At 43.0% G+C, this 27512-nt stretch overlaps 2 protein-coding genes and 1 long non-coding RNA gene across 9 annotated transcripts in view; 2 read left to right on the plus strand and 1 right to left on the minus strand.

Annotated features, from left to right (window-relative positions):
• Positions 1 to 64: 64 nt before the first annotated feature.
• On the plus strand, positions 65 to 12456 carry XRCC3 (X-ray repair cross complementing 3). Of its 2 annotated transcripts, XM_081914592.1 has the most exons (9): positions 65 to 406; positions 1412 to 1508; positions 2393 to 2487; positions 3772 to 3909; positions 4294 to 4506; positions 5543 to 5697; positions 8799 to 9011; positions 10172 to 10221; positions 11095 to 12456. In XM_081914592.1, exons 3-9 carry the CDS (start codon positions 2433 to 2435, stop codon positions 11336 to 11338), a joined length of 1068 nt encoding a protein of 355 aa, XP_081770718.1. In that variant the 5' UTR covers positions 65 to 406; positions 1412 to 1508; positions 2393 to 2432; the 3' UTR covers positions 11339 to 12456. The 2 variants fall into 2 exon arrangements, with proteins under 2 accessions (XP_081770718.1, XP_081770717.1); XM_081914591.1 differs by lacking the exon at positions 1412 to 1508.
• Positions 12457 to 13274: 818 nt separating this feature from the next.
• LOC309372692 lies at positions 13275 to 18873 on the plus strand. The gene is made up of 2 exons (XR_014169621.1): positions 13275 to 17407; positions 17913 to 18873. It is a non-coding gene; the product is annotated as an uncharacterized lncRNA (long non-coding RNA).
• Positions 18874 to 19444: 571 nt separating this feature from the next.
• KLC1 (kinesin light chain 1) overlaps positions 19445 to 27512 on the minus strand; it is a 41907-nt gene continuing 33839 nt past the window's right edge. For 2 of the 6 annotated variants that reach the window (XM_081911471.1, XM_081911470.1), the window contains exons 14-15: positions 22778 to 22844; positions 19445 to 19851 (exon numbers count right to left, since the gene is read on the minus strand). In XM_081911471.1, coding sequence (XP_081767597.1) covers positions 19786 to 19851; positions 22778 to 22844 — 133 coding nt within the window. In that variant the 3' untranslated portion in view covers positions 19445 to 19785. Of the gene's footprint in view, positions 19852 to 20018; positions 22845 to 24703; positions 25006 to 27512 lie in introns of those variants that run through there. The other 4 variants (XM_081911468.1, XM_081911469.1, XM_081911473.1 and 1 more) reach the window with 3 other exon arrangements.

Consider the following 27512-nt stretch of genomic DNA (forward strand, 5'->3'; position numbering starts at 1 on the left):
CAGAAGACGGGCGTCCAAGCCGCCCAATGAAACTCTTTCAAAAAGCCCTCGTCCTTTCCGCCCCGCCCACCAACCTCGGTCTGTTGTTTTTCCCCGCCGCGGGGAGGCGCTGGGGGACGTCCCCGCCCGTCGACGGGACTCTTTTGAGCCAATCCCGTCGGCTCGTGAAGGCCAGTCGCGCGCAGAATGGGAGGGGAGAGCTCCGCGCGTGCGCAGTTTGCAAGAGAACGTTTGCAGGAAACCGTACACTCTCCGCCCTTTCTGATTGGCTGTGAGGTCTTCGAAGCGTTCCCGGATTGGCTCACGCGCAGCGCGGGCTACGATGGCCCGCTAAGGCGAGGTTTGCAGTTGCAATGCAGGTCCTGCTCTCTGGCGTTCCGTGAGTGCGGCTGCAGCTGCAGTTGCGGTAGGTTGTTTCCGCGCGTTGTAACGTGGTTGTTCCTCAGGGACAAGGGGGGAAAGCACACAATTTAAATCAAATTACAGGAATTGGTGGAGACGACTAGCAAACGCAGGAATCTCAAAGCGAAAATTTGCAGAAAAATGGGATGGTTATAGAAGATATGTTCAAAAATGCAATAATAGTTTTGACTCCGTGCTAGCGTTAGAGTGATAAAGGAACTAAAAGGAGGTGGACAACAATTAAGGATTCATTATGTTTTCAGAATGTATTGGAAAATTTATATAGATATTGTTATGTGTAGTTCGATTGTAACATAAAATATATGCAAAGGGACGTGACAGGAAGTCAAAGTTGAAGGAAAGATTTGGTAAGATAAAAGGGGGAAAAATATTTACTTTCATTATTATCATTGTGGGTGTGTGGGTGTGTTTTTGTATGAAATGTTTGGGAGGAAATAAGACGGTAAATAACAAATGACTAAATATTGATGTATGTAATTTTTATTTCTTAATTATATTTAGTGGTAGTATGGTTATATTGTTTTTTTTGTAACAAAATCATTCAATAATTTTTTAAAAAAAAAAATTAGTTGCAGAGGACCTAGGCTTCTGTTTAGGGGCCTTTGGAGATTTGCTCTCTTGCATGCCTGATCGGCTGCAGCCGCTGCACATGCTGAAGAATCGCAGGAGAAAACCCTCCTTGGCTTCATTAGAACATGCAGAGGCTAGAGCAGGCACCCCCAAACTCGGCCCTCCAGATGTTTTGGGACTACAATTCCCATCATCCCTGACCACCGATCCTGTTAGCTAGGGATGATGGGAGTTGTAGTCCTAAAACATCTGGAGGGCCGAGTTTGGGGATGCCTGGGCTAGAGAGTGCTTAGGACCACAAATTTACTTGGAGGAGATTCGAGTGGCTAATTTGAAACACTGAGAAGTATGCAACCCAATCCAAAATTTATTCCTAGATATGTTTCTGTATATTTATTTTCTTACGCTTCTACCACAGGCAGGGCATGAACACAATAGCACTTTCATGCTAGTGAGCCACAGCACCTGGGATTCAAAGAAACACCTTCTCCTATACTGGAGGAAATATAAGCACCGTGACTAGCAGATCCAATAGCCTTTAAGCTCCCTGAATTCATCTAATCCTCTTTTGGAGACATCTGTGACCATCAGAACATATTGTGGAAGCAAAATGCATCCTTTAAATATGTGCTGTGTGAAGAAGTCCTTCCTGGATGAAGGAGCTAAGAATTATATTATTACTATTATTATTATTATTATTATTATTATTATTATTATTATTATTATTATTATTCATGCCCCGCCCATCTGAATGGGTTGCCCCAGCCACTCTGGGAGGCTTCCAACACATATAAAAACATAATAAAATGTCAAATATTAAAAACTTCCTGATACAGAGCTGACTTCAGATGTCTTCTAAACGTTGTGTAGTTCTTTATCTCCTTGACATCTGATGGGAGGGTGTTCTGCAGGGAGGGCACCAAGAAGACCCTTGGAGCTGGACTTCAGTGTCCAGGCTGAACAATTGGGGGTGAAGACACTCCTACAGGACTGAGGCCATTTAGGGATTTAAAGGTCAGCACCAACACTTTGCATTGTGCTCGGAAACGTACCGGGAGCTAGTGTATGTTATGTGGTCCTAGCGGCCGCTCCCAGTCACCAGTCTAGCTGCCGCATTCTGGATTAGTTGTTTCTGAGTCACCTTCAAGTTGGCATACTTGTGTCTCCAGGACATCTCTCATCCAGGCACTGGACCACACCCTGGCTTGCTTAACTTCATCAAGATAGTGACCTCATGTGCCTTCAGAGCATGCCCTGTGTACATGTTCATAGAAGCCAGCCTTGAAAGAGGAAGCGGTGGTCAGATCTGGGAGTGATGCAGTTACCATCACTCTTTCGGGAAGTAACTTTCTTACGTTTTCTCTTAGTCATATTATTTTCTTCTCCATGCTTGCCATAGCTACTGTGTTGCAGGATATTGGCTCAGCATTTGTGAAGAAATGGACTGGGAACAGCTTGACATGAACCCCAGAGTGATTGCAGCAATTAAGAAAGGTAATTTGGCTATTTGCTCCTATTCTCATATTTGCACATCATACAATCACCGTACAGGCATAAAGAAAAGGGTTTTTTTGTTTTTAAAAAGTCTCTTGCTACATTTGACGTAGGGGAAATGTCCTCAGACTAGATAGGTTGCGGTTGCTGCCACCAGGTAATTGCACATGCAGCCCAGACCTGTTAAAAATGTTCCACTCATTTTCCAATAGGATATGAATCTAGGTAGATGTGTGTAGGATTACAACTTTGCAACCCAAAACTTATAGATCTCAATGGGATCAGGCACATATAGATCTGTGTTTGGTTGTCTATAAATCAAACTTCCCCATCCTGGTGCCTTCCAGACATTGGTGGACTACAACTCGCCATCACCCCTAAGCATTAGCTGAGTTTGCTGGGGCTGATGGGAGTTGTAGTAAAGCTGCTGCAAAGGAACTCAGGTTGTTTTCTGAGGTTCAGCCCCATTGAATATTCTGAGACTTACTTCTGGGTAAACAGACACAGGATTGAGTTGTAACATTAGCTAATGTGTAGAGAAGGGTACCAAGAGGTGATAAATACAGAAATTTCATCTCAGAACAGTAATTGTCAGTGCAGTCTTATACCGTATTTTTCGCTCTATAAGACACACCAGACCATAAGGTGCACCTAGATTTTGGAGGAGGAAAACAAGAAAAAAAATATTCTGAATCCCAGAAGCCAGAACAGCAAGAGGGATCTGGCTACTGCGATAGCCTCTGGCTGTTCTGGCTTCTGGGATAGCCGCACCAAACCTCTTCAGGGCAGCGGGATGAAGGCCTGGAAGAGGCTGCGCACGGCTAAGGCAGAAGCCAGGACAGCAAGTGGGATTGCTGCGCAGGAGAGGCCCTGTGAAGAGAGCCAGAGCTGCGCAGCGCCCCTTCAGCGAAGCGGGAGGAGGAACAGAAGGAGCCCCTTCTGTTTCTCCTCCCACTTCGCAGGACAGGTGCGTCGCTGAAGGGGCGCTGTGCAGTTCTCCCTCTCTGCGCTATTCACTCCATAAGACGCACTCACATTTCCCCTTACTTTTTAGGAGGAAAAAAGTGCGTCTTATGGAGCGAAAAATACGGTAAATTTCTATTCAGAAGTAAGGCTGAGGAGTTCAACAAGTTTTTACTCCCAGGTTAGTATGTGTAGGACTGTAGCCGAAGGGCCTAAAATACAACACATGCCCAAGACCTGTACTCCGCTGCTACTACTACATTTCATATTTTTTTAAAAAAAATCTAAGCAGGTTATGTTCAATCACTTTTCTCATTTCAGCAAAAATCAAATCTATCCAAGAGATTATGAACCTTTCAGGAGCAGATTTGCAAAGGCTGACAAATCTGTCCCGTACGGATGTACAGTACCTGCTAAGGGCCATTTCTGGTGCATTAAGGAAAAACTCTGTACTTACAGGTAAATAGTTCTACTTTTTCATGATGTTTCTTTAAATGCAAATTTAAAGAAATATCATGAGTTTGCAGCATGGATATGAATGTATGGCTTTATCCAGTTATGCCCTTCCCCAATTGGGGGTTCTGAAAATGGAAGATTCTCTGATCTAGCAGATGTTAACGTAAATTGTGTTAGCGTTCAGACCTGTTCAGGGAAGTTTTTTATGTTTGATGTCATATTCTGTTTTAGTTTGTTGGAAGCTGTCCAGAGTGACTGGGAAAACCCAGCCTGGTGAGGCAGGGTGTGTGTGTGTGTTTATATAAAATTATTATTATGTTTGATATGGCTACACAGGGATTGGGGATGGAAATACCAGCTTTTTTCTTTCCTGAATCCTCCTTTTAGCTCTTCAGCTATTCCAGGACAGAAACCACAACACTTCCCAACACCAGAGGCTAAGCCTGGGCTGCCCGATTCTGGACAGCTTGTTACAAGGCGGCATTCCCCTTGCAGGAATCACCGAAATTGCGGGCGAAAGTTCTGCCGGGAAGACGCAGATTGGTTTGCAACTGAGCCTTTCTGTGCAATATCCGTACAAATACGGTGGACTGGAATCTGGTAAGAAACATACATTTCTGTACATGTGCTTGGCGTGTCTAGTATCTGTAGGAGAGGTACTGCATGTTTGAAAAACCTGTGCCCAAATAAATCAGTTTTTCCAAAAACCAAAAAATTAGGTTTAAAATTGGGGCTCGTCTCATACACGAGTAGTGCTGAAGGGTGTTTTCTTAATTTGGAGTCCCCTCATACAGTGGTACCTCGGGTTACAGATGCTTCAGGTTACAGACTCCGCTAACTCAGAAATAGTACCTCGGGTTAAGAACTTTGCTTCAGGATGAGAACAGAAATCACATGGTGGCAGTGGGAGGCCCCATTAGCTAAAGTGGTACCTCAGGTTAAGAACAGTTTCAGGTTAAGAACAGACCTCCGGAACAAATTAAGTTCTTAACCCGAGGTACCACTGTACATAAAAAGGTAAAGGACCCCTGACAGTTAAGTCCAGTTGCGAACGACTCTGGGATTGCGGCGCTCATCTTGCTTTACTGGCTGAGGGAGCCAACATTTGTCCGCAGACAGTTTTTCCAGATCATGTGGCCAGCATCACTAAGCCGCTTCTGGCGAAACCAGAGCAGCGCACTGAAATGCCGTTTACCTTCCCGCCGGAGCGGTACCTATTTATCTACTTGCACTTTGATGTGCTTTCAAACTGCTAGGTTGGCAGGAGCTGGGACCGAGCAATGGGAGCTCACCCCGTTGCGGGGATTCAAACTGTCGACCTTCCAATCAGCAAGCCCTAGGCTCAGTGGTTTAGACCACAGCGCCACCCATGTCCCTTGTGTTATACATAGGGGCGTCTTATACACGAAAAATACGGTATTTTGTACCACTTGCTGTGCCCACAAAATGCAAGTCAACCAGCCTAACATTGAAACTTCTGACAGGTTGACATACCACTGCTTTTACAACAAAAGTGCTGATTGTCTTTCCTCTGTGTGATTTATCCAATGAAAACCAACAGCATTGGTATATTCTTCCACCCTTCTGCCATGATAGTAAGCCTGTCATTCCAGGAGTTCCCTTCTGTATTTTGCAGGTGCTGTTTACATTTGTACGGAAGACGTTTTCCCAAATAAGCGTTTGCAGCAACTGATTGAGCAGCAGCCCAAAGCGAGGGCTGACATTTCGCCCGATGTGGTGCAGAAAATAAAATTTGGAAGTGGTATTTTTGTTGAGCATGCCGCAGACCTGGTGAGTAGCAGATCAAGTTTCTGGCTGGTGGGTTACATGGATCTAGGGTAGTTGAAGCGAAATCTCATTGAAACCAAAGGGACAAATTAGTTATGACACCTAAAGGGCCCATCTCTGCTTTGTGCAAAACACATAGAGCAGTACCATTTGAAATCCCACAGCTCGTACCTAGTACTTCAGCACCTCAGTTGGGGTGATAATTCATGGGAAAGGCTGCAAAAATGCAAAGTCCTTGCTGGATGCAGAAATTAGTTTTTGGGGAACCTAATCTTTCATGGTTTATTGTTTTTCTTTCGAAAACAAAAGTTTCTAGACATTAGGGCTGTGAAAATGTACTTGAAAGTGGGTAGGTATTGCTGCTGAAATCTTGGAAGCTATTAAGTGATTGACTAAAGTTTTTGCTGCCCTACATTTCTCCTTGTCTCTCGTTAGCACATTCAGAATATTATTTAAAAAAATTAAAATTGCACACAAACATGCATAATTTATCAAAGTAGCAGAATTTCACTAGTATTTTTTTTTAATGCAGAATTGACACTGTTTTTAATTTTAATTTTAATTTTTAAGTTATGGGCATTATATTCTACCAGGGTGGATAAAAATCAATGGTTTTGTTAAAAAAATAAAAAATCGGATTTATTAAAATTAAAATTTAATTTTTTTTCAATTTTAATTGGATTTTTAAAATAAAATGCTTTTTGAGGAAAAATCTTTCTAAAGATAGTTTTCTATTTAGCCCAAAGGCTATTCATCCGGAAATAATAATTTGTTTTAAGTTTTTCATGTGTGCTAAAACTCAATCTAAGGCGCCCCCCCCCCCAGCAAAACCGTTCAACCACATCAGTTAACAAACATGGATACATATGCTATAATGTTATTGTTTTAGTTAAATAATTTGTTTAAATTGTTATTAATGATTATTTCTCTCCTTCCAATAAAGTACAGCAGAAAGGTTGTCCAAATATAAACAGTTAACTTATTAAACCTCACAATAATTTCATAATTATCTGTCTATGTATTTCTAATAGTATATAGCCAAATCAGTAATTTTTTATATAACTGTAAAAACCATTCTGAAAATTTATTATCCAAAAAATGAAACCTTCATCTGGTTGTAAATATTAAGATTATACCAGCAAGAATGAGTCTTTCTGTATTTTTTTTAAACCAAGTCTTCCTGACTAGTGATTTAAATCGATTTGATTTAAATCAAATCCACCCTGGATTCTACAGTCTCCTCAGTCCTACTTAGATTAAAACTTATTAGTCTCTCTTCCTCTGACATCAGACCAATTAAGCCAAAAGTAGCCTGCTTAAGCATCCTGTGATATCAGACTAGATTGTCCATTCAGGTGATTATGCATCTCTGCAGATCTGCTGGCCAGGGTCAAGGGTGCAGGAAAGCACCTTCCAACTGTGGACAGAACCACAGAGATTTGGGGCAAAAAGGGGAATTGAGCAAGAGGGAGCAATCCATTGCATCAAAGGTGGCAGCGAGAGCAAGGGAGGTGCAGAATGAATTGTACATTATTGTACCGCTGCACGCCTAAAGCCCTGCACTGCAATAAACACCTAGAGTTTGTTTCCTGTTGTAGCTGTTTTGTTGCATCATTCTGCTTGTGAAGAGACGTCAGCCTTGCACAATCAATTACTTGGCAGAAAACCAACATTCCCTCCAGCATGTTCATCATTCCCTCTTCGTAAGCACAACAAGGGGATCAATTTGGTTTTCCAATAGGGCACAGTGTTATCTTTTTGCCTAACCATGTTTGCTTGTTTTTCTTCTTTTTACAAAGTGGCACGATGTGTTCTTATCTGCCACTTTTTTCGTATAAAAATCTGCCATGTGTGGATTTTTATTTTTAAAACTTGTTCATGCTTAAGAGGCTCGAAATGCAACAAGGGGAAACATATTTCCTAAATGCTGCCCTGCGGCTGTGGAATAGTTTGGGCTATAAAATTAATGCTTTTTGAATTAGTTTAAAAACAAAACAAAACCTTGCTTCTGTTTTAGCATTGATTGCAGTGGGATACAAGTTCAGCTTCTGTTTACTTTCAGTGGGGCTTAGCCATGACTGATCTTGGCATCCCAAGTTTTTTAGAATCTTCAACTTAAATCCCTTTCAACTCTATAGTTCTATGAAATCCTTGTTGACAGCCAGGAATGGGGAACCAATAGTGCTTCTAATTGAGCTCCTTGCCCTGTTGAACTTCTGGTGCCATCTATAGGCTTAAAAAATAAAATAAAAATCCAGCAGACATTTAAACCAAATCTGGTTTGTATAATTTAACTGGCTTTTATTTTCATTGTATTGTGGGTGGGTTGTTGTTTTTTTGTACACTGCTTAAGAGACAGTAGCAACTAAGCAGAATATAAATGGTCAGAATGAAATAAAGAAATAACAGCATTGTAAAGGTAAAGGGACCCCTGACCATTATGTCCAGCCATGACCGACTCAGCAGCAGCAGCAGCAGCAGCAGCAGCAGTAGTAATAATTTATTATTTATACCCCGCCCATCCAGCTGGGTTTCCCTAGCCACTCTGGGCAGCTTCCAATAAAAGATTAAAAATACATTAAAACATCAATCATAAAAAACTTCCCTAAACAGGGCTGCCTTCAGATGTCTTCTAAACATCGGATAGTTGTTTATTTCTTTGACATCTGGTGGGAGGGCGTTCCACAGGGCTGCCGCCACTACTGAGAAGGCCCTCTGCCTGGTTCCCTGTAACTTCGCTTCTTGCAATGAGGGAACCACCAGAAGGCCCTCGGAGCTGGACCTCAGTGTTCGGGCTGAATGATGGGGGTGGAGATGCTCCTTTAGGTATACTGGGCTGAGGCCATTTAGGGCTTTGAAGGTCAGCACCAACACTTTAAATTGTGCTTGGAAGCGTACTGGGAGCCAATGTAGGTCTTTCAAGACCAGCGTTATGTGGTCTCAGGGGCCACTCCCAGTTACCAGTCTAGCTTAGGCTCAAGATGCTTCCAGCTATTAGCTGAAGTATAGCAGAACAGACCCAGTGAGGTTGCAGAAGAACCCCCTGCAACAGTGCAAGCCTTGACCTCCTCAGTCTGATTTCTGAAGGTTCCTTATCATTGCAGGAGACTTTCCACGAGTGTATTACTAAGAGGATTAACTTGCTGGTCTCAAGGGGCATGGTTCGCCTGGTCGTGATCGATTCCATCGCTGCCTTATTCAGATGCGAGTTTGCTGCCAAGGATTCTGTCCTGAAAGCCAAATATTTGCAGCTATTTGGAGCCAAACTTCACAAGCTAAGCAGCAAGTTCCGAGTCCCAGTGGTATGCATTAATCAGGTAAAGCTTAGAATTTATTAGATTTCACCATTGTGGGCATGGATTTCAATGGATCTAAATGTCCCCAATTGGATTTTGGCTTATCTGGCAGTTCTGGGAAATGTAAGCAGAGCTGATGCACTGAAGGGACAGTGAACCAAAATATTACATCAGATAAGAACATAATAACAGCACGCTGGACCAAGCCAATGATTTGGCCTAGCATCCTGTTCTCACAATGGCACAAGTGAGATAGGGGTGGAACAGGATGGCATGTATGTGTGAATGCAAAAAGCCCTTGGGCTTATTTATTGCATTCTCAAAGGTCATTCTTTTTTGGCTGGTCTTTTGAGAAATAGTGAGTGGTGGCGGTATTTTTCTTCTTCTCCATCAGCTGCTCAGCATGGAATATTTTATGCACAGTATCCAAACTTACTTCCAGATGCGATTGCAGTTTTATGTCCACATACCTGGTTTTGAAATGGAATTGATCTTGCTTATCTGGAAGCAAGTCCTGCTGATCTTCACATTCCAATTCAAAAGCGTATTAAGTAGCCCCATCTAAACATGCATCATGGTACATTGATTCCAATGGAAGTTGACTCCAAATTAAAAAAAAATGCCCTTATGTATGAGCTTTTTATCCAGATACTTCAAACTGGTATTGGGGATCAGAAACATTCAATCACAAAGGAGTTACTCACTCTCTCTCTTTCTCCACCTTCTGAAGCTGCAGTCTCTCAGTATAAATGCAAGGGCTGAGTAGCTCAGTTGGTGGAGTAGCTCATGAAATGCTTATTCTTGGGGTCCTGGGTTCTTCATTGGGCAAAAGATTCCTGCATTGCAGAGGGTTGGACTAGATGACCCTCATGGTCCCTTTCAACACTACAGGTCTGTAATTTGTAGTTCTAGTCCATCACTGCTTAGGTGCAGACCTTGCATTTAAACATTAGTTACCTGGTAGCCATGGGCAACAAGGAATTGAATGCAGATAATAAAATGTTGATGTGGGCATCTAGAGTCTTGTTGCCTTGTCTGCCGCCACCACTCTTCCCCTCCATTGTGGGGGAGGGAGAGAATTGTACAGCCTGTCCAAAACCCTTTATTGCAAGGGGAGCATTTTCCTGCCTGTTCCCCTCTTGGAAATCTTTTGCTTGCTCTCTCTTTTTTCTGCATTCTAGGTAACTGACACAATAGATGAGAAAGGAGGTGCTGCTCAGAGTAGTCCTGGGTGAGTACAACACAACATGCATGCATGCAAACACACACACACACACACACACACACACCCAGCAAACACATTTGAAGAACATACAAAGGGTAAAAACAAAAAAAAATTCCTTCCAGTAGCACCTTAAAGACCAACTAAGTTAGTTCTTGGTATGAGCTTTCATGTGCATGCACACTTCTTCAGATACACAGATACAAAGGGTAGTTCACCTCTCCCCTAGCAGCAGTGGACTCGACACACGTGGCAATATTGCACCAAGAGGCTCCAATTCTCCACAGCCCCCTTTGGCACATACTGAATGCATGGGGTGGTCATCCAAATTGACATATTTTGTGCCCATGTATTGTGTGGGGGTGGTACTCAGTGCTCTGGTGCACCCAAAAAACCACTCAACACTTAACTGACATTAAGCCAGGGATAGAGAAACTGACCCTCCAGCAGCTCCCAGCAGCCCTAGCTAGGGCTGGAGTGGCCAGTGGTTAGGGGCAAAGGGACCACAAACACCACCAAAAGGGCCATAGGTTCCCCGTCACTGATTTAAGCCGTCTGTTCCACAAGGCCAAGGCATAGTAGAGAGCCCTAGAATTCCTGCATTGCAGGCGGTTGGACTTACATGACCTTTGGGGTCCCTTCCAACTCTTATGATATGCCTCTGGGTCAACTCAAACTCTTAACTTGGGGTGGAGAGCCTGGCACCCTCCAGGTGTTGTTGAACTCCCATCAGCCTCACCCAGCATGGTCTTAGTAAGGGGTGATGAAATTAGTTGTCCAGCAATCTCTGAAGGTTCCCGATCCCCGACTTAGCTGGCAAGTCTGCCCGTCTTAAACTTAGCAGGATGTTTTGTTAAGACACAGGCTTTATTGCGTTTTCAGATGCGCAACCAAGAGAGTAGTTCCGGCACTTGGAATAACTTGGTCCAATCAGCTGTTGATGCGGCTGATGGCAAGCCGGAGAACAGACCAACCGCTGGCTGCCAATGATGCACCACACCAGGGCAGAAGTGCGCTGCGGACGTTAAGGGTGGTTTTTGCCCCTCACCTGCCCCCATCTTTTTGCTACTATGCAGTTAACTTGGAAGGTGTAAAAGGAATAAGGGAGACACCACCGGATTTATGAGGGAAACTGTGAAGCTTCTTGTGTGCTGCAGATTTATTCCTGCTACAGTACAATGGAATTTAGCTGCTGTAGTAAAATCGGCAGCGAACCATGGTTGCATCCAGACTGCATCCTTGGCTAAGCTGGGAAATGCAAGCAAAACGAGGGAGTAATTTTTGGACAAGACCAGCCCAGTTTTAAAGCAACTGCAGAGTCAAGCAGCTAACAAATAGCCTAAGTATTATCTGAATCCTCTGGAAGGTTAACTTGCTAAAATTTGTCGAGGCAAAAACTGAGTAAGTATCTTATATTTATTGGTCCTAGGGGAAGAATACCCTTTCTCTAGAACCTGTGTGTGTGAATATTTACAGTTGGTTTCATCTGTTGAGACTGAACACAAGAGTTTGTATAAGACCAAGACACTACTTTAATCCAGTTTATCTTTGGAGCCCCTTTGTACGTTTCCTTGTATATTCCGAAGAACTATAATGAGTTTATTCTACGAAGCTTTGTCTTTTATGCCTTTTTTAAAAAGAACAGGTTATTTAAAATTTGCTTTTAAAAGATAAACAGAAATATTAACTGCTTTTGTAACACTCTTAACATAAAAAGCCACATTTGCAGAAGTCTTTTTCTTTCAATATTTTATTTTTACACTTTGAAAATGTCAAGGACGCTTTACATGTTAAACAGTTTCACAACGGACCACAGCTCTGTAACAGGTTTAAAAGAAAAAGATCAGGAATCATTTCATGGAAACAAGCTCTACATAAGAAGCAACATCTTTTGTTCTACGTTCTAAGGCTGCTTTCTATGGAGATGTGTATTTAGAGAACTAAACCACCAAGCTGAAAGCACAGTAATTCTAGTTAAACATCCAGAATATTTTAGCATTAAGAGTTAATGGCTTAACTACTGACCTCTCATCTTATACCGTGCAAGAATGGGATTCAGAATTTCAAATTTAAGCAGGACCTAGCCAAATCAGTTTCAGGTAGATCAACGTGCAAAACCCTTTACTCATTCTTCAGTGATTTAAATTTACCTTGCGTCAGTTTTTTAAAAGTATATTTCTAATTTAAAGCTGAAGTGCAAGTCTTAACTTATCCAGTCAAAGACTTCCCTTTTTTTTAACAAAACATTGCTCCCTTGTCAACTCTTCACTGACCTTAATTGCCTCAGTGCTTTAAAGTGACATTCAGCCAAGCCTGTTTGTTTAGATTAAGCATCCAAAAGGTAAGTGATCCAAAAACTCCGCATTATTCAAACTGAGAAGATAGAATTTGCTATTACAGTACAAGAAACACAGGTCTGCTATCAAAAACAACAGCTTAAATGTCACGTCCTCTATCCTAATCTACAGCACCATTTAACCTGGAATGTCCTGACATTACACTATCCTCCCATTAGCTGCTGCTCTTGTCATCAAGTGTGGGAGAACAAGCTAAGCATATCATCTATATGTAAGGATTTTGGAAAAGCTGTTGGGGTTGGGGAGCTGTGCTCTTTGCTCTTTCTGGCAGCAGCCCTTTTGCTCCTTGTAATGTACAGACTGAGAACAAATGTGTCCTTGGTTTAGTATTTCCTGGGTCTCCCCATCTCAAAATCACAAAGTATTCAAAATCAAGAGCAGTATTTATGGGCTTTTCTGAAGTATGCAGGAGGCCAAATTCCATTATGCTAGCTTGCTTTATGAGAAACACACATTGCATATGACTTGAGCACAACGACATAGCAGCATTCAGGAATATATGTGCCCTAGTAAACAAGTCTGTACATTTCAACTTAACATTGTAAACCGTTTCAGTACAGCACTGCACTTTCAGTTTTCGGCTCTTATGTACAAAATAACCATATTTCATATACCAAAGTCAGTGGAATCCTGTTAGTTTTAACTCCAAATAGCCCTCTGTTTTCCCAGCTTGATTATTTGCATTCAGCTCATTGCCCTCCATTATCCATTTTGCTGACATTGGCAGAAATAGCCCCATTGCCTTGTATTGTTTGTATACCTGACTGGGGCTTGCATTTCAATAGCACTTGGGTCTTCTTCAGATTTAACCATTGCTTCCATAGAATTGCTCTTGTAAAGCTACACTTAACGGGAAACCTTGTCTGATTAGTAATGCACATGAATCTTCTGGAGCAAGAGTTGATTTTTGCTGGCTCCTGCTTAAGGAACAGTCGCACAACCATACATATTGGTGATCAAACAGCTTGTGTGTGTGAGAGAGAGACAGGGAGTTATTCCCTAAGACACAGGCAAGTATGCTATCTAGAAGTTACCCCACTTAGAATTCCCTTACAGGGAGTTTTGCACAGGAGTAGGTCCTGTGATATTAATAGGGCATCTTAATGGAGTATAAGGGCATAAAGCAAATAATAGAAAGAAATGACCATATTTAATATTATGAGTTGAACACCAACTTACATTATTGTGTAGATGCTAGGTGCTTTCACAACAGGTTGCTTGTGATAACCCCCTGTTTGCTTCTAATTCTAAATTGCCAAACATGGATTTTCATGGCCTTCATTTGCAAGAAATTGCAATTATGTGTGTACGAGGTATTATTCAGCAAAGTAATCTTTAACATTGTGGCAAAGATGCTTACTGAGAAGAGGGCAAACAAAGTATTGTAGCAATTTGACTCGCAATTCATGCTATATTGGCTGCAGTGCTTGTTATAATTGCTTGGGGGAAAACAAAAAGCTTCATAGTATTGTGCGCACTGGAAATGACAATTCAACAGGATTTCCAGGAGGCGTGATTTAACCCAATTGGCATAAGTAATAGCTATCAAAGGAAGCAGTTCTCTGGGGAGAGAAAAACATTTATGTCGTACAATGGAAGTTGTCACTCAAACTGTTTCTGCAGCAGATAGAGAGCTCTGATCTATAACGGGAGGTATTTGTATATGCACAAAGGATCACAGTTCCCATCAAGCATGCACAGAAGTTTTACAACTTCAAATGGAACTTAGTCCTGCACCCAACACAAGAGCTCAGTACAGGGAATGGAGCATTTAATAGGGGGCTTGTGAGTGTTTTAACTGACAAGCTGTGCAAGTGAAAAGGCTGAACTGAAGCCTGTCTCTTCATGCACCATGGATTAAAGGGATGCACAATCTATCCATATGGGACGTGGGTGGCGCTGTGGGTTAAACCACAGAGCCTAGGACTTGCCAATCAGAAGGTCGGCGGTTAAAATCCCTGCAACGGGGTGAGCTCCCCTTGCTCGGTCCCAGCTCCTGCCAACCTAGCAGTTCAAAAGCACATCAAAGTGCAAGTAGATAAATAGGTACCGCTCTGGTGGGAAGGTAAACGGCGTTTCTGTGTGCTGCTCTGGTTCGCCAGAAGCAGCTTAGTCATGCTGGCCACATGATCCGGAAGCTGTCCACCGGCTCCCTCGGCCAATAAAGCGAGATGAGCACCGCAACCCCAGAGTCGGCCACGACTGGACCTAATGGTCAGGGGTCCCTTTACCTTTACAATCTATCTGTGGTGTGGCCAAAACTGTGATCTTACGACTCCACGGAGGGCTGCTTTACACAGCAGCATGAGCCCACCACAGGCTTTGGAAATGGCATAAGCTACAGAGCAAGTGACTGAGTAAATCACCCCTAGGCTCCTCCTCTCCAATCTCTGACAATCTGCAGGTACATTTACAAGGCTGGCTAGCCCTGTTGCACAGCACGACTCCTGCAGATCCTAAAAGTCAGTTTTGGTTATGCTGGAATATAAGCCATTGGCATAGTCTTAAAGGGGAACTTCTACAGAATGCTGCCGTCACTAAATTTGTGCACACCTTTGCTTTTCCTGCTGTGCTTAGGCCTGTCTATAGGATCATTGCAGAAGACAGTGTTTCTCTCCACCTCTAGCCAACCACACATTATGTTTAATTCACCTCGAGTTTTAGTTCTTAAAGCGCATGGCAAGTGTGTCATCAACTGTAATCGGATACTGATTGAAAAGTTAAAATGTGAATGGTTCCATCTGAAAACAAAAGCACCTCTGGAGTTTTGGGACAAATGTCATTCTCAACTATGTTAACAAGCACAAACAAACCTCCCTGTGTATTTCATTTAAATCTATGTTTCTGCAACTTACCCTTCGCAAAAAAAGCCCCAAACAATTGGAGAGGATTGAGGAGATAAGCAGGAATGAAGGAAGGGTCTCTTTCTCTCCCCCCCCCCCCCACATTCCTCTGTAATGCACACACCAGCTTGTAAATATACAACAGACTGGCCATCATTAGCCTACAACAATTTCATTCTGAGGAATTATACAGATCTGCAGTTTTAGTTTAATGTTACAACAGCATATTTTCTTCAGAGCCTAAAACTCTGTGGAGTGTTCCACATGTGTGAAATTTCTGCCTTGGTACCAAATGGCCTACACCTCTCAACTGCTATAGGAAAGCACAGGAACATTAGAAGCACCTGTGGCCTTCAGAGGCAGGAATGCCAAATGGCGACATCTTCAAGGAACAATGGGGGACTATTAATAGCCCAAGCGTACTACGTTTATAATAGTCCCAAGGTTGCTTGACAGTTAGGGATGGAGTGCTTGTACTAGACGAGAAGTACAATTAGCGTCTCATTACACCAACTTGCCAAAGCCAATTTCTATTATATGCAGGACCAGGGTGGTGAAGAATGGATGAACCCCTATTACCAATAGGTATGTAAAATTCTCAGTGGTTTGCAACAATCTGTCCCAAAATTCTACCCATTTAGCAGCACTGGGTCTCAGGACATTACCACACAGCTGTTGTCATTTAAAATTCAATGGATATACCTCAACACACAAACCTTGACAGATGCACTCTCTGTAGACAAGTCGCTTGCCTATTTAAAAAAAGAATTCTGCAAAATAGGTAAGCACTTTTAGCAACATTAAATATTTTCAGCTCAATCTAATAAAACTGCTTTCCTCTTATCCTATGACTAAATGATGTTAATCTTGTCTGATTATTCCTACTGGCCAGAGAGCAACCTTTGCTACCATATAGCCGTGACTCACAAAGACTTTCTTTCTCTCCTTTCTGCCTTCAATTAATAGCTCTGCAAAATGGAGACAGTATATGCATTGAAAAGTATATGCATTTTATTAGACTGTAAAACCAAAATGCTGAAGCATTTCCTCTTCCCAAGTTGGTCCCCTGAGAATAGACAGTGCATCACCCACAAAGTATACCAGGCAATTAGATTATTAATAAACAAACAGCCTGCCAGTAGCAGCTATCCAGTACAACTTTGACATTATTAGTAGCAAATTTCCAACAAGGCCCCTATCCACGGCAGCTGCTTCACAGTGTAACAGTCCAATATGCTTCAGTTTCCTCCTGTTCCCATTCTGAGCAGTGGCAGAAGTTTGAAACTCAAGAGACAACAGTAACAGTATTTCCATCTTGGAGAAAACAGGAGTGCTCTGAGTGACTGGAAAGACTCAAAGGGTGGTTGGCTTCCCAACCAGCCTATTCCTTGTGTTCTTCCCTCTCAGTTTAAAAATAATTGCACCTCTTTCCACTGATTTTTAGGCCCAAGAAGGCCGCAACCACCATGTTGAAGTTCTGTCTTAGAGCTTCTCTATTCCACTAGCATTTTCTTCTACTTATTAAAGAACCTTGAAGCCCAATCACTAGTCAGACGAACTCTCTGCACATTCTGATAGCTGATGGTGCAAGGCTAACTGTACACAATCCTGGTTTTATACAGTGATAAACTTAATTCAGCTCTCAGTCATTCCATCAACATTATAAATAGTCCATCACACTATCCCCTTAACAGCTTTTAGAACAGCACATCCCAAGGATACATTTGCACTCCTTTAGATTTCAGTACATTTTCATTGGGGTTCATTTCCCCCTTGCTTTTGAAGGCTGCAACAGGGAGATCTGTAACACAGCTTTGTGATGACTGGACTCACCTGACGGGTGTATATCTGTGCCACCCAGGTGGGATTAGCATTGGCCACTAGCTTGAGACAGGAATTTAGTCGCTTCCTAGGAACTTTTGTGATTAGTGCTCCCGGAAGCGGCTTCAGTTTGCAGTTTTGCCAAGCTAAGATAAAAGCCGTAACTAAGGATAGGTCTTAAAAAGCAGAGACATCGCCTTGCCAGCAAAGGTCCGTATAGTTAAAGCCCTGGTTTTCCCGGTAGTGATGTATGGAAGTGAGAGCTGGACCATAAAGAAGGCTGATCGCCGAAGAATTGATGCATTTGAATTATGGTGCTGGAGGAGACTCTTGAGAGTCCCATGGACTGCAAGAAGATCCAACCTCTCCATTCTGAAGGAAATTAGCCCCGAGTGCTCACTGGAAGGACAGATCGTGAAGCTGAGGCTCCAATACTTTGGCCACCTCATGAGAAGAGAAGACTCCCTGGAAAAGACCCTGATGTTGGGAAAGATGGAGGGCACAAGGAGAAGGGGACGACAGAGGACGAGATGGTTGGACAGCGTTCTGGAAGCTACCAGCATGAGTTTGATCAAACTGCGGGAGGCAGTGGAAGACAGGAGTGCCTGGCGTGCTCTGGTCCATGGGGTCACGAAGAGTTGGACACGACTAAACGACTAAACAACAACAACAAGGATAGGTCAGGGGTAAAGACAGTGCGATTATTAAGGTGGTGTGTGCCAATGACCTTCCTGAACTTCCCAGGCATGCCAGCCACACAGTAGGGCATGGGCCCTGAGTCCAAGATGCCATTGCCTTTCTGGTGAGTGCAGTGGACCCATCTCCCATGCTGGCCTTCTGGACCCCGATGGGGATGTTCAAAAGGTGATTGTGTCTAAGGTGGTAATGGATGTCTAAGAAAGTAGCTGCTGTCCAAAGGCCACCATGGTTGTGGTCCATTTTGAAGTGTGGTGTAGATGTTTTTGGACTGGCCCATGTAGGAGATATGCAGTGGCGGAGCACTTGCTGAAAAGGATGCTGCGGCTGCTTTTTTAATTGGAACTGTGTTGTGTTTTGGCACCCTAAACCTTTGGCTGTCATAAGACTTAATCCACCTGGCAAGGGCAAGGGGAGAAGACTTCCTAGCTCAGCTTCAAGGGGAGGAAGAAAGTGAGTAAGAAGTCGGTCTAAATACATGAGTTTTGGCAACAGCTCTTAAGGCTCTGCATACACCCAAAGAGTGCCGTGCCCTCTCCGTGGAGTGAGGGGGGTGGGCAGCAGTAGGTAGGATGATCCCCTGATGCTCACAGAGAGTGAGTTTATATTTGGCACAAGACCACTCCATCACTGTGGGAGAAGCCTCTTCCTCACTAAGCCTCTTCCTCACTATCCGAATCACCCTTCTCTCAGCATCACTCAGGCCACTCTTGCCGAGTAGTGTCCAAAGGAAAGGTAGAAGAGCTGTCTAAAAGACTGAGTAACTTCCCAATTCTGCATGAACTGTACAGTAGACCAGTTCTTATGCTATTAACTTTGCAGAATAGTTTAATTAAACAATCAGTTAAAAACTTCCATTGGTCCAATCTTCTAATTAATTCTGCGCATTTCGTCCAAGAATCCTTAGGTAACCATCAGAGTGCACACCAAGAAAGTCAGAGAGATAGAAAATCATGGAGGCCAACGAAATGTCAATGTGGCTGAGCTCCCAAGCAGAATCATAGGGGGAAACTCCACGGTGGGGGGTGCAGGATTAGGATAAACAGGCCTTGAAAATATACCGTAAGCCTGAGAGAGGTTCTAGAAACCAAGTACGCAATAAGCATTGAAGTGAAAGGCACAAAAAACAAGCCTTAAAGCAGGAAGTGGAGAGTGTATCTCCAGTGCTACTGCTTCAATCAATTGCAATGCAATTGTATCATTAAAATTCATTAACTTAATTGGTTTAGTGTTCACAAGCACACACACCAAGTAGCAATTAAACCACAAGGAAAGTAAACATAACACGACAGCCACCAATACTCTGGTTGTGGCTGGAACCGACCAGAATTACGAGAAGTCTTTGTAAAACAGGGTGGAAGGGGTGCAGAAAGAAAAAGGAGCATTTAAAAAACTGAATCAAGGAAAGGTGATCTGATCACCAAAGAAGAGAAACTGAGCAAAAAAAAAAAAAAGAGAGAGAGAGAGAGAGAGAGAGAGAGAGAGAGAGAGAGAGAGAGAGAGAGAGAGAGAGAGAATTACCAGAGGAAGGAACTTGAAAGCTGAACCAACTTCTGGAAACACCCATGAAAAGTTTCCAGGAGGCAACTAAATTCCTGGTTTGAGCTAGTGGGCAGTGCTAATCCCACTTGGTTCCAAGGGTATCTAGCAACCATCTCTATATTTGACAAAGAAGCAAGTCTCTAGAGGCCTTTTTTTAATGTCACATTTTAAGGCCTAGGAACAACAGTCCTCTCAACGACATCTCTAACCTAGATAGTTCTAGAAAGACCGTAACAGGGAACCCAAAAACTTTGAACCTCAGGGCTTTGTAATTCACAAGGGAATTTTGTTTAGCTAGCATCTGTCCCAGAACCTCAGTGGGCCAAATCAGTGTGACTGGCACTCAGAGCTCTTGAGTCTGTCAGACAATTAGTTCGTCCCTGCATGGGGAAAAAGAATGGAAAGAGTTTATGCACAGTTTAAAACAATCCTAACCATTTAAAATACAAACGCTGGAGAAAAACAAAAGAACAATGAATAATAAGAATCAAGAATAAGACCAAAGCAGACAAGTATTTTTCATTTACCATTAGTTTGAATTTTAAAAAAAACCAAGTTTCAAAGTGGTTTAATATATGAATAAGAAACTTTGCTCCAGTTTGGAATGGGAATAATTCTTACCATCTTTATCAGTGCCTGCATTGTATTTCTAATCCAAGCAGGAACAGAAAGAACTCTGAACATGAACAGTTAGCTCTCCCCACAAAGCTCTGGTTTGGACAAAATGCTAAGCCATGGTTTAGCATTCAGAGACACAAGCCCACTGCCCTCCCCTCCCCACCAGTGCATCAATGTCCATTTTCAACCATGGTTTATCTGAACAAGCCAGGATCAGAAATTAAAAGTTCGGCTTGTTGGGACAAACAGTAGAACACAGTTCGTTCTACTAATTCTAACACAGTTGGTTGAAAATAAATGCTTCCAATCTCATGGCCAGACTGCCAAAGGCAGTGTGTGTGCATATGAGTGACAAGTCCTCTCCAACCTTCAGAACTGTTTCTTCCAGGAGCATGAGGAGGGGCCATAATAGAGCCCCCACTATATATGGTCTTTCGTGTCACAGCCATTATGAATAAGCCATTTCCTAGCATGGGAGACAGATGCCTTGTAAGTGGTGAAATTCAGAGCAACCTTGGCCAACTTAAAAGAATACAAAATGCTGTACTCTGAAAGCAGTAGCAGCTGATGCTTCACCTTATCCAATACAATTTATTGCAATTTTCTGTGTGTATGTGCTGTGTCATGTACTTGACCCAGAAGGTGAAATATTGACTGACAGCCATTTTTTAAAAATACAGTTTTCTGCACAAAAAAACTCTGTGTAAGAAGAATGTGTATTTATTGGAACATGTTAAGAGTAGCACAGCATCCATGCCATGAGATCAGGTTGCCTCAGCAGTTAATTTCTCAAGGCAGGAATCCTCCCTATTACACTTCTCTCTGGTGTTGTATTAAAGATCTGGTGCTGATTAAAGAATTCAGAATAAAAACCTCTCAACTGCCATTTATTTTTTCATATGTTAAGATAACCCAGAGAACAGCGGAATTTCTTTTCCTCAAAGTATTTGGATTGTGTTTCATGGATTTATTTTTGGAACTTAACACAGTAACATTTTGAACAACTGGAAATGCTACTTTACAGAATCGCTCCCTTTCCTTTGTGTAAACTTTTCGACAAGTGCATCAGGTTAGTACTGAAGCAGTCGCTACTTCTTCACACAAGTTAGTTGCAGTTATGTGTTAGTTAAGAGGCACAATACAGAACACTAGTAATTTTGGTGAAGGTGTTATATGAAATACAGGCTAGGATCTTGGCACATGAGAAGTGTATTTCAGGCAAATGATATGCAAGGGCTACTGTTTTGCAGCCTTGGCTTGCCCTAATGTCACCCCAGTATTATTTTTTTCATCAGAAAGTACTCAGTAGGTGAACTTTTAAAAGTAACCCTTATTAAAAAAAATTGCTGCCTAGTTTCTAAAGAGGCCTGTGTCAGCACAGTTTCTTCTGCTTTCATTCAAGGAAGCAGTTGGTATTCCTTGGCATCTATAAAACCATGTGCTGGATCAAATTGCTCTGGAAGCCCAGCTTTTTCAGGTGAAGGCAAGGGCCTCCAGTAGAGAAGATGAAAACTGAAAAACCCTAGTACCCAAACTGAATTCCGGCCAGTGTCACTTAGAACTAATTCTAGTTCAACTGTGCAAGTCTCTGTCTATGCTCATTATCTGGAAAGCTCACAGCAACTATTGCCATTTGACATTTATTAAGCTGCAATAATGTCCTGTATGCTGTTCGCAGGCCAACTTTTCAACACTATACAATGTGGAAGAATACAGCATGCAATTACTGTAACACGTCCCAAAAGGTGATCATCTTTTCACAAAATTGAGAAAGGGAGATTGCATTCCTAAGCAGCCAAGAACAGTTTTCCCATCTGTTCTTGGTTTTCAAAGCTAGGGACAGGGATGTTATCCTGAAATGGACTTTCTTGACTCTCTTGATAGCTCACAGCATGAAGTGAGCCGCAGTGGCCTCTCAGCCAAGTGGGGCTCAAGCTTTCAAGAGCTCAATCAGCCTCTGTTAGCACTTTTAATATACTACAAGACAGGTGTGGCGTGTCCTGCCTACTCCCACTTATGCAAGGGCAGGTAGCTAACTTCTATGCCAGTATCAAGTCTCTGATCCCTTATTAAGAGCAGCTCCAGGTGGAGCAGATAAGAGTAGTTTTAGGCCTGAAAAAATGTAAGCTTGTTCACCCCAATGGGACTTTTTCAGATTTTCCCAGGAGGGAAATATGACTTTTTCATATTTTCCCATGGGATTTTCATGTGAGCAGATATAATAGATAAGAAGCATTCACCCATGCAATTCCCAAGTGTATCCTGAGGCATAGAGTTTGGGAACAGTTTTACTATCTAGCCCACTGTTTTCCGTAAGGCCCAAGTATCTGATGTTTCCACTAGCTGCTATGGGACTCTACAGGATGCTTATAGGAATATTTTTGAATTACTTACAATATCAGTACATGACAAGACCCATTCACACATGCAAGCAGCTGTTTACAGAGTTGCCACTTTTTCTTTTTAAGGATTTTGGCTCACATAGCAAAAAATGTGCAAAGCAGTTCATCACAGTGTACTGCCAAACATTGTGTCATATGGTCCAGTCTCTAAACAGCCGACTGAATGTTTGAAATCAGAACTAGGAATAATCCAAAACTGCTGCCATTTTAGTGACCGATCCAATTCTTCAATCCAAGCCCTGCCAGTACCATCTACTTGCATTAAGAATATGATAGGGCTTCTTACTTGAAAGTGATCTTCAGTTGCCTTGCCACCCATGTTAAGAACATTCAGTGAGCTGGCACGCTTCATGCTGGACAGTGAACATGCAAGGATAAACCAATCAGAAGGGCTGAAATGGAGCGCTTTGAACACATATGTATACAACAAGAATTTTACTGCAACGTAACTCCTAGTATCTTCTAAAAGACAACATTTGGCGCACATGCATCTTCCTTAATCTAAAATACATCAAAACTAAGTCACCAAAAACATTCAGGGAACACTAGATGTCATTCCATCTGCAGAATGTCAGTTACTAAATTGGATCTTAATCTTAGAGGTGACCAGTCTCTTAGAAAAAATAAAAATCAATAAGCTACCCAAGATAAAGTTGTATAAGTAGCATTAGCAAACCCATCAAAAAGGAGCATTTAACCAGAGCCCTTGGTGGGCTTCTACATAATTAAGGCTTGGATATTCAAAGTTTTGGTATGATTTATAACTTTAATGGAGAATGGGATAGATAATACAATCTCTGTCTTGCCTGGATTGTGGGGTGAAACTTGTGCAAGGCAGTGAAAGCTCTGCTATTCTAACAATCGTCAAATGAAGCTCTCCGTTTCAGAGGGTATTGTTAATACACTGCCACATCAACAACTAACAAATTTATAGCTGCAATATATGTATTACAAAAGTATGTGAAGTTATACCCATAGTGGTTCAAGGATTTTTTAAAAGAAGTTATCCAACATTTAACCATATTGCAATTTAAAGTGCCTCAAAAAATCTAGGTAGCGTTCATCGTAAGATGAGTAGCCACCACCTATATTGCAGAGCAATGCATGAGCAATTAATATTTCTCCATAACATTAGCTTCCAAATCTTTTTCTCAATGCTGCATCAAAACAGTCACGCTAATCCCAAAATGAATTCTTTGCAGGCAGACCCTTAATGTGCAACTAACTTTTACACAGAGTAGACTCACTGAAATTAATGGACACATTTAAATTGGTTTCGGTGATGTCAGTGAGTCTATTATGAGTAAAAGTTGTATACTATTTCCTATGTGTAGAAGAAACTACCTGTCCCAATTGACAGCTCTAGGAAACAGGACTGCTCTCACTAGCCACTTGGTAAACTGCAGGACAGGGAACCTTGCTGAGAAACCTACACTGAAACCCCCTCACACTTTTGCAAGAATATGGCGATCCAAATTATTTAGTCTCACAGACAAATTAGGAGAAGGGGACATACTGATACAGGTTAATCGGAAGGCAACGGCCAAACCTGACAAGCGTTCTACCCATCTGCATCAAACTGCAGGGTGTAAAAGCACTGTTCTCAAAGAGCAGCCCTCTGTGCCACATAATAGATTGTTTTGTTCTTAAAACTGAGACTCTTGCTAGCCAGGGAGGAAAAGGAGCTGGTTGTTCAAAGTGAAAATGGCTCAGGGTTCGTCTAAAAGTCCCAACAAGTGTACACAACACTGACGTCAGTGGGATATCTCATCCTTAAAAATTATGCAGACATTTGACTATAATAAATCTGTAACCTGGCAATCAAAATAAAGATTATGAATGAAGTTATACATGCTTGTATAGTTGGGCATAATATTTACGGCTGCACCTACACAGTGTCAGTGCCACTATGATTTTATTTAAGCAAATTTTTTTTTAAAGCCTCCAAAAACTACAATGCACACATTTTTAAACGCAACACAAGTGTTAGCAACACAAAGAAGCAGCAAGCCATGCAGCGTTGACACCTGTGTTATTTATTTATATAAAAAATAATACAGTAAAGCGAAAAAACGTTAACTAAATATACATAACGCACCACATAGAGCATGAACACAAAACTCAAATTCTAAGCAAATAAAAAAATAAATAAAAAGTAAAAATCCACAGATGCAATGCTGAAATGTTAAATAATGAACAAACAAAAATACAGTGTTTCATCATGTCCATGAATTGTCCCTATATAAATTTAGTAATTTTAGAACAAAAGGTTAACTAGCTATATGTGACCATTAAAATTTTGGCAAGTGCACTTGTACATTTTTCAAGTTTGAGGCAAGACTGAAGAGAACTGGCTTATTTATGATTTTCAGCATTTCCCTTTGCATTCGAATCTACAACTGGTTAATAGCACTAGTATTATTGCAGCACATCTGAAATCTCCTTCGAGAAGGTGTCACTGAGGTAGGAGTCTTGCTTGATTATATCACTACGCTCACGGAGAGTCTGGGTTTCCTTAAATGTTCAGAAGAACAGTAAACCAAATGTTAACCATGAAGCAGGTTCCAGCTTTCAGTTTTAGGGATTAGTAGTTAATCAGAAAATTATACCACCACTTTGCGGGGATAGTAGTTAAAAGTTAATTGAGTAATAGTTGATTACAGACATGAAGGTGCTGAGAGAGACTGCTTATCTTCTGGCTCCTTCCTCAATTCAGCCTGACACCCGCCCCCCGCCCCCGCAAATATATAGCTTAGATCCAGAGAACCACACAGTGAGTTCTCTGCACCTATGGACCTTGGTTGCTCATCAATAGCACCCTAAAAAGCATGAAGGCTCTTAAAAAGCCAGGTGTTTCGAAACCAGCATTATGTGATATGGCTGGGGGGAATCAAAGTCAAAACTCCTTGCTGGGAGTGTTGAAATCATTTTGCAATGGCTAAAGTGGCTCTTTGTATCCTAGTCTATACCTGAGGACATCTGGAAAAGTAGGAAAGCTTCTGACTGCACACATGGGGTGGGGGATCTAAAATGTCTAGCTAAAATTCTTCAGAGCAACACCAATATGTAACTGTTCAGAGTTCTATATATTTGTAGAGACTGGTAGAAAACCGCTTTCATTAGGACAAATCAATATTCACAATGAAGAATGCAAGACTAAGGTTACACACTGGATAATACACAATCTAGCCGTTCATGTTTTTCCCTATCTTTAATTGAAGATACTTAAAATAAAAACTAAGAAGTTTTGAAAAAAAGAACTATCCCTTTGGGTGGTATGGAATTCTAGACGAAGCTTCTAAACTGTTGAATTATGTCCAAATACTTGAAGAACTTTCAGATGGATGAAACTGCATTCCTGAACTGCGGGGGGTTGGACTAAATGGCCCTTGGGATCCCTTTCAGCTCTGCAATTCTATGAGCCAGATTTATTTTCTGTTGCTCCAGAGGATAGGACCGAATCAAAGAGCTTTAAATTACAAGTGGATTTGGGCTAAATATTATTTAATTATTGAATTTGTATACTGCCCTTCATCCATAGATCTCAGGGCGGTTCACAATATAAACACAAAATAATTAATAAAAACAAGAACAAAGACAAAACAATAAACCCCTCTCCTCCGTTAGGAGGGAAGCACTTTCTTACAAATAAGCAGTTCAATAGTGGGGAAGATTGTCTTGGAAAGAAGTGGACTCCCCTTCTTTAGAGGTTGTTAAGCCACCTATCAGAGATGCTGCAACAATGGATTTCCTACACTAGCATGGGATTGAACTACAGTGGTGCCCCGCAAGACGAATGCCTCGCAAGACGAAAAACCCGCAAGACGAAAGGGTTTTTCGGTTTTTGCGATGCTTCGCTAGACGATTTTCCCTATGGGCTTGCATCGCAAGACGAAAGCCCATAGGGAAATCTCGGGGACCTTTTTTTAAATGCTGGCGGTGGGGAGCAAAGCCTTTTCCCCCCCTCCGGACTTCAGAAGAGGTCCAGGAAGGCCGGCGGGGGCGAAAGGCTTTGCTCCCCACCGCCAGCATTTTAAAAGCGGTCCGGGATAGCAGGGAAGCGCTTCCCGCTATCCCGGACGGCTTTTGAAGGCAGGCAGGGGGGGGCAAAGACTTTTGCCCCCCGCCCGCCTTGGGAAGAGGTCCTGGACCTCTTCCCAAGGCGGGCGGGGGGCAAAAGTCTTTGCCCCCCCTGCCTGCCTAACCGGGGGCTTTTAAATCGCCCCGGGACTGTCCGGGGCGATTTAAAAGCCCCCGGACGGCTTTTGAAGCCTCCCCCCGCCGCCCGGCTTCGGGGCATCGTCCCGATGCCGGGCTGCGGGGCAGGAACGCCTCTCCCAGCCGCCCGGCTTCGGGGCATCGTTCCGATGCCGGGCGGTGGGGCAGGAACGCCTCCCCCCGCCGCCCGGCATCGGAACGATGTCCCGAAGCCGGGCGGCCGGGCGCGAAAGCCTCCCCCCGCCGCCCGGTTCGGGGCATCGTCCCGATGCCAGGCGGCGGGGCAGGAACGCCTCCCCCAGCCGCCCGGCTTCGGGGCATCGTCCCGATGCTGGGCGGCGGGGCAGGAAAGCCTCCCCCCGCCGCCCGGCTTCGGGGCATCGTCCCGATGCCGGGCGGCACAGGAACGCCTCCCCCCGCCGCCCGGCATCGGAACGATGTCCCGAAGCCGGGCGGCCGAGCGGGAAAGCCTCCCCCCGCCGCCCGGCATCGGAACGATGTCCCGAAGCCCGGCGGCGGGGCGGGAAAGCCTCCCCCCGCCGCCCAGCATCGGAACGATGTCCCGAAGCCGAGCGGCGGGGCGAGAAAGCCTTTGTCCCCCCTGCCTGCCCTCCCAGGGGCTTTTAAATCGCCCCGGACAGCGGAGAAATCCTCCGCTGTCCCGGGCGATTTTAAAATGCCGCCCGCCAGAAGAGGTCGGGGGAAGGCGGTTTCCATAGGAACGCATTAATTGATTTTCAATGCATTCCTATGGAAAACCGTGCATCGCAAGACGAAAAACTCGCAAGACGAAGAGACTTGCG

The sequence above is a fragment of the Podarcis melisellensis genome (assembly GCF_964234715.1).
Source record: "Podarcis melisellensis genome assembly, chromosome: 1".
Taxonomy (NCBI): domain Eukaryota; kingdom Metazoa; phylum Chordata; class Lepidosauria; order Squamata; family Lacertidae; genus Podarcis; species Podarcis melisellensis.

Coding starts and splice junctions, on each gene's coding strand:
- XRCC3 (XM_081914592.1), top strand. CDS start 2,433: ATGGACTGGGAACAGCTTGACATGAACCCCAGAGTGATTGCAGCAATT. Junction 4,507..5,542: donor ATACGGTGGACTGGAATCTG/GTAAGAAACATA, acceptor TGTATTTTGCAG/GTGCTGTTTACATTTGTACG. Junction 5,698..8,798: donor TTGAGCATGCCGCAGACCTG/GTGAGTAGCAGA, acceptor TTATCATTGCAG/GAGACTTTCCACGAGTGTAT.